Raw genomic sequence first — 6,764 nt, 5'->3', positions numbered from 1 at the left:
CCCCCCCCCAACAATGCCTCCTCTCTCCATTCACCCTGCAGCAGCGTATAAATAGGTGAGACCTTTTAAATTGCCTCCCGTGACGACACCTGATGCACTTCGCAACATTTCATGGCTGCCAACACCTCTGTTCTAGAGCTGCGCGAGTTTTAGCTGAGGTTGGTGCTTTAAACAAGGAGCTAAAAATGATATCTTTAAATACCACAGCGACTATCCACGGCACCGGGTCGCCATTTTAACTCGCTCTTTCGCATCTTTTACTGATACGCAAACACACAGCAGCATGACGCGATGATGGGAAATCTATTCTAAACATATGGGGATGCAAGATTTCACCCAAAAAAAATGTTTGTTTTTTTTTTGGAGAAGTACACTTAGAAAAAAAACTTTGTTTTTGTGTTGTGAACTTCTGGGGCCACTCGATGCAGTGTGAACCCGTCAATTCAAGAATTAGGATTGTAATGGATCGTCTCTGATGATCTGTGAGACCTGGTGGATGCCAGAGGTGGGCAGTAGCAAAGAAAATTTACTGTAGTACTGTATGGTAAAATGACCGGAAAGTACAGTTTTTGAGAATCAGTACTTAAATATGTGCACAAACTGGGTGAATTCAGCTGGTACCTTCCTATTTTTCACTGCAATAGCCAGTATCAGGAGGAATCGATCACTGGGCAATGTTTCTGGCATCTTACTCGTAATGATGACATTGTGAGAAATATATACACAAACAACAGCTAAAGCAGTGCAGAAAAGTAGCACCCAGTCCACGTAGTCACATAGACATACATGCTCTTTTTCTTGTTTTCCGCAAATAGAATAAATGTTTCGTAAAACTCAAACTTTAAAGAATCTCCGTCAAGCGTAAAGTCTTCTAGTTTACACTTGAACAGTCTTATCAGAGGATCAAAGAGTTGAGGCTCATTAAAAACCTGTGAAATAATCCTTTACTTGCATCCCAAATGAAAACAAATGCGTCCTCTTGCTTCTTTAGCCAGTAAAATTGAGCAGTTTGTGTTATTTTCACAAACTATTTGTATGGTTTTGATTCTGTTTTTTTTTTTCTTCCTAAGTCAAGTACCCCAATTTTTTTTTCACACATATCATTCAATTAAAAGCCACCCTTCTTCAAAACAGAGTGCAGACGCCCGGGCCGACGGGCGGCCCTTATTAGTCGACTTTGTCAACAACGCAGCAGGGCGACAACTCAACAGCTCCGCTTCTTCTCTTCTTTAAAAGAAAAACAAACAAACAAAAAAAAACGAATCAAGCGAGGATGTCGCCACGCAGCCATATCACGGTCATCAAAAGCCACCAGCGGTTCTGAGGACAAACGGCATCATTGAGTAGGTCTGTGGTAATCACTGCCTCCGCATTTATACATAAATAAACCGACAACGGTGCAACAAGCTGCCAACAACTGCTGTCCTTGGATGAGTGATGTTGGATAGAGGCGGTTCACAGTCTCTCTCTCGCCAGCTGGGATCCGTTACACAGATTGACCCGTAGTGTCACTTTTGTGTCGAGCAGCGATAAAAAGGTGGGAGACAACAGTCCAAGAACCAACAGCGACTCCACTAAGTGGCACAAGCTCCAGCAGTTTGTGTGCAGAGGCACAAAGCGTAAACACGAAGAACGTGCCAAGAAAGTCGGCTTTCTCTCGGGGACGGGTTGTCAACAACTCTGACTTCTCTTTGTTGAGTCTCTCATTTGTTGATGTCTGAGAGGGCAGGAGAATCTATTTCCGTATTACTTTTCAACCGCAGCTGACAAGTCGGAAATACGCAGCTTTCAAGGGAAAAAATTGTATTCCACTTTTATCACACTGGCTTCCAAGATCTATACTTTTGGTCTATAATTATACATATTACCATCTCGACTCCTCACTGGGAGACTAATTTTAGTTTTGGCAGATTACACTCTTAAACTTTTTTCTTCTAAGACACCTGAACTCCCGAAGATGCCACAGGAACGCATCTTCAGTGGTGATGCGTTCCTGAAGAAACGCATCTTCAGTGGTGATGCGTTCCTGAAGAAACGCATCGCCACTGCATTATCCTACCATCACTAAAATTCACAGTGCATATGGTCAATTCACAGTAAAGTGCAGTGCTAGTTTTCCTTTAAACAGTGTTTGCTTGTAGGCCAAAAAAAACAACATTTTGAACTCATTCTTCTTCCACATGCGATAAACTTGAAACCGGACTTCCAACACTGCTTATCTAGTCACTTTTTTCTCAAAGGTTTGTTTAGTGGGGTGCAAAGGTAATCTTCCCCTACCCCCCAACCATGTATAAAATCTTCAAACTGAGTTGTAGATCTCTACAGCTCCTCCAGAGTCACCGCGAAATTCCTGGTTGCTTCTTTAGCTAATAATCTCCACATCTCCATTTCAAAATTTGATGACTTCGGCGGGCTTTTCAGATTTGTATTTACAAAATGTAACAAAATATATATCTTTCACTTCATTCTGTGACACAGACGCTCAATAAAATACATTAAAGGTCTCAAGACATCCAGTCTTCAGCTGCAGACAAAATGATTCCAAATGGGCAAGAGCATGGTCACGACATGAAACTGAAGAAAAAAAAAAAAAAAGATAAAAGGTTTGATGAGGAAAGAAAAAGGCCTCTCAGGGCAATGTGCCCCCACGGTGCCCCCCTGATGGGAAAAGTGAACAGGTCTGTCAGTCGGCTGGCAGCAATCAAGGCAGCTCCACGGATCTGTCAGCGTGTTTCCAGCCTGCTCATTACCGGCCCAGGACACAGCTCGGCTGGAGCCACCGGGCTACCAGGCTGCACTGATGTGTGACTTACCTTCAGCTCGCGTGGTGAACGGGGAGTCTCCGAGCCGCTTCGCCGAGAACTGGCCCCCGAGAGAGGTCATTAGAAAGCACAGGCTGAAGAAGCCGACCCCGACTACGAAGATCCTGCAGGAAACAGGCAAGAAGGCTGATCAATTTACAAAACGAGCGATTTACAAGGTGAGAGCGGGGGGAAGAAAAAACAACAAGAAATGGGGGCAGGAGATGATTTCTGCGGCTGAAAAGCTCAAGTGGAGCGTTGAGTGAAATATCTGACGTGTGTGTGTGTGTGTGTGTGTGTGGATTTACAAAGCACGGACGAATTTCTCAAGCTTCATATTGTACCGACCAAAGCGGCAAGGAGGCATTGTGTACTCGCCTGGCTGTGTCATTTGAAATGAACCATTATGTGGACAGATTTCCAGCATCACACTGCGCTCAGTGGGCAACGGCACGAAATAAAAACATTCATCTGAAGACGGATGTGTGCTGCGTTTTATAGAAAGCGGCAAACATTTGGAGTAATTTTTCCGAAAAAAAAAAAAAAAAAAACTGAGTCGTTGGAATGCTCCGGCGAATGTCGTGCTGGGAAAAGGTTTGGAAGCAATTCCTTCATGAGACAAAGCTGCAGGATGGATTGTCACACTTTTTTTTTTGCTGCAGACCTCATTCCTCTAACAGTCTGCTTTTTTTTTTTATTTATTTAGTTTTTCTCACATAGCAGAAACCTCACACAGGAGAGGGCACAAGTCAGCCAGGCAGAGCATAACTAATATCTGCATTAAAATGCTGGAAAAACTCACACATGAACGCTCACATTAGTGATTAAAGATGCAACCGCGTGCACCTTCCACTGAACTTTAGAATTTGACGTTTGAATTAAATCAGAGGTAATGAGCTGGTCAAAAGTTTACACACATCTGTCATGGTTAGGAATCAAATACTCTTATTAGGCTGCCACTGCTCTCATTTTTAAGAGTGGTAAAATGGCAAAACAAACAACTTACAAGTAATTTTGAAAAGAGGAATTAGGTTTCTTATCCAGCCAGACTCAAACATATACAAATACCCCCCACTAACAAGGTGGATTAATTCTTCTCTCTAGTGAAATTACTGTAAACCCACATGCTTTATGTTGCCTTCAACATGCTTCTGCCCAGAGCTAATTTAAATTGACTGATTTAAATTGGATTATATTTGACTTTGAAAGCATAGTCCATTCATTTCCAGTGGGGTTGAATTCAGGTCCACATTCAGAATCTTCCAATTTTGCCCACTTCATCAATTTCAAAACTGGTTTATATCAAACTGCTTCTTACCCAAAAGGTCCTTGTCAAATCAAAGGAAATTACTGAGAAGTCTCAAGTCTATTGTAAACTGGAGACATGGTGCAATGTCAGCACAGAGAGTTTAATGTGGTCATGGACTTTTGAGGATGATGCCGACTGAAAAAACGCGGCTGCTCCGAAACAGACACGATTGAGTTTGACTGGAAGTTCCACCTGCCTACATAAACAAGCAGAAAGCCTTCTGGAGAAAAGCTCTACAGAGAGAGGAGACAAAGATTTAGACATGTGGCCACAATAATAAGAAAAATAATTAGACAAATCAAGGTGAGGCTTTCAAACTAAAGAACACTGTCAAGCATGGTGGTGGTGGGGTCATGCTTGGGGGCTGTTCTTTGTGCAATGTGAAGAAAGTTCCTACCAATTGTTCCAAATTAATTTCTTCTTAAATTAGCAGGTAGATGTTTGAAACTTTGACAAAATTAAGCGTTCAACTGGAACAAGGATCTCAAGCGCAGATCTTTAAAAAAAACAAACAAAAAAAAACGAATAAAGCAAAGTAACATGAAGCATCTGGAAGGGAAGAATGATCAAACATCTGGCCAGAACAATGTCAGGACCTCATTGTTGGTTACAAAAATCTTGTGGTTTCTGCCATTTATTGATTCAAGTAGTGGGGGAGATTTTATGGATTTCAATCTGCAAGTTTAAGAATGGCCCTGCATGGATAAGCAAAAATTCAGAATAAAATCTTCACCCGACTGTTATTTTTAAGCTCCACTGAACTTCTTTCTTTTGTCTTATCACCTGTCAAGTACAATGTTTTAAACAAATCATTATAAGCCAAAATATAACATATGATATAATATAAAAGCTTAGTGTATATGAGCTAGTGATTTTTTTTTTCTGAAATCCAGGGCATAGCAGGTTTAATGTCTCTCGTTTTGGACAGAAAAAAAAAATAATAAAAACATACAGAAAAGTTGAATTCCCACAGGTATTGTCCCTGGATTGTTCAATATGCAAAGCTGCAAGCCACAAAGTTTGGGACATCTTGTTGGGCTCAGTGGTTTTAATGATGTGTCTGCTTGTTTGGCTCTCACTCATTCCCCATGCAGCAGCCGGGAGAGTGAAAGACTCTGGAGCTGAGTAAGCAAACCTTAATTGTGGAGCAGGCTGTGCCCTGTCGTCCCAATTAATCCAAATGGTCTGAACTTGCAAGATTTGCTCCACTGAAAAGAATAAATCATCACTAATTTAAAATGCAGCGTGCAGCGCACTGACATCGTGTCTTGCAGATTCTGCTCAGATATGCAAAGACATGCACTGACAGGTGATTCCTTTTCAATTTGAGAAATCATAAGCAATTTGTGTTGTATTTACAGTTTATTGTCGTGATCATGCTACAAAGGAATCATTTTTTTAATAGTTAATACATATCCCAGTCCTCCTCTTTAATTAACCCAGAAAAAAAAATGCGTGGAAATTTTCATAATTTTTGTTTTTAACAACTCTTCCACAAAAGAAAAAAAAAATCTCTTAAAAGTTTAATTTCACTGAAACCCATCTAATATGACCAGCTTAGTTAACGCCTGGGAATGATTTGCTGCTAGTTTGGTTCTGACCCACAAAACGGAGCGTGATCTCACCTGAACGGTTTAAAAGTGACAGGGCATCTCCTCACCATCGTGGAAAGCTCGCCGACGCTTGCAGTCATTTTCCACCCGTGAACACAGCGTCGGGTCCGACTGACATCCCGCTCATCTGCGCTTCAAGTCGCGTCAAACAGCATGAGTTCCCAGCCGCGCTCGTTACGAATCTGCGGAGAGCGCGTTCAGACACTTCCTGCCTCACCTCGCACGGGGTGGCGGGAGACGCGGCGGTCCGCCGCCCGTACGTACCGTAAATTCAGTTGAGATTCCCGCGGTTTCCACCCAGCAGGGTAGACTGCTGAAAAATATTCGGGGGTTGTCCGAGTCAAATTCCCTGGCGACTGAAGGGGCTCGGAGCGCAGCGAGGGCAGGCTGCTGAGTTCAGTGTATCCTCAGAGTGGATGGAGCCCCGACTTTTACTGTCTTTATAAAGAGCACAGCTGCGGTTCGTTTACTGACAGCGCCACCTAACGGTCAGCGCTGGCGACCAAAGGCCATCACTTCTCATAACAAGCACCACCGTCAACAAACAGTAAGTTTCCCCAACTAGCGTCACACAGTCGGACATTTTAAAACAGTAATATACTATTCCCCCCCAGCAGTAAAACACGTTTTGATACTACAAGTATCGCTCCTGCTCTCGCAAACAACCCATTTTGCAAAAACAAATATATAAATGAATAAGAAGTGCAATATTGACATAAGATTTATGAGGACGAAAACTTTCTAACTCTGTAGGAAACAAAACGATAACAGGACAGTAGGAGATTGAGCTGATTGTTGTTTGATATATCTGCATCCAGGAGACTACTTCCTCAGATAAGATCTTATCAATCACTGGAAGCAGAAAGACAAAAAAAACTGTACTAAGGAAGACTAACCGCAGTATAATGGCTTTACAATTGCCTACACAACTGAGTGAATCATATCGAAGCCCTGTAATTGCTGCTTCAGTTATCGGTATATTAAGACAAAGTGCCCACAGAGTCATCTTTTATGTAACGGCGTGGAACAAAGTCCTGTTGC

The 6,764-nt window shown here is 42.3% G+C and overlaps 1 protein-coding gene across 2 annotated transcripts in view; it reads right to left on the bottom strand.

Moving 5' to 3' along the window:
• mgat5b (alpha-1,6-mannosylglycoprotein 6-beta-N-acetylglucosaminyltransferase B) overlaps positions 1 to 6,172 on the bottom strand; it is a 70,293-nt gene extending 64,121 nt beyond the window's left edge. The window contains exons 1-3 of one of the 2 annotated variants that reach the window (XM_007574184.2): positions 5,988 to 6,172; positions 5,736 to 5,905; positions 2,814 to 2,926 (exon numbers count right to left, since the gene is read on the bottom strand). In XM_007574184.2, the coding sequence (XP_007574246.1) occupies positions 2,814 to 2,926; positions 5,736 to 5,803 (181 nt within the window). In that variant the 5' untranslated portion in view covers positions 5,804 to 5,905; positions 5,988 to 6,172. Of the gene's footprint in view, positions 1 to 2,813; positions 2,927 to 5,735 lie in introns of both variants that reach the window. The other variant, XM_016661857.1, reaches the window with a different exon arrangement.
• Positions 6,173 to 6,764: the final 592 nt, after the last annotated feature.

Source organism: Poecilia formosa, unplaced genomic scaffold (genome assembly GCF_000485575.1).
Source record: "Poecilia formosa unplaced genomic scaffold, Poecilia_formosa-5.1.2 Scaffold346, whole genome shotgun sequence".
In the NCBI taxonomy this organism is placed as follows: domain Eukaryota; kingdom Metazoa; phylum Chordata; class Actinopteri; order Cyprinodontiformes; family Poeciliidae; genus Poecilia; species Poecilia formosa.
The sequence above is the reverse complement of the archived record's forward strand: the minus strand, read 5'-3'. Positions and strand labels throughout refer to the sequence as shown.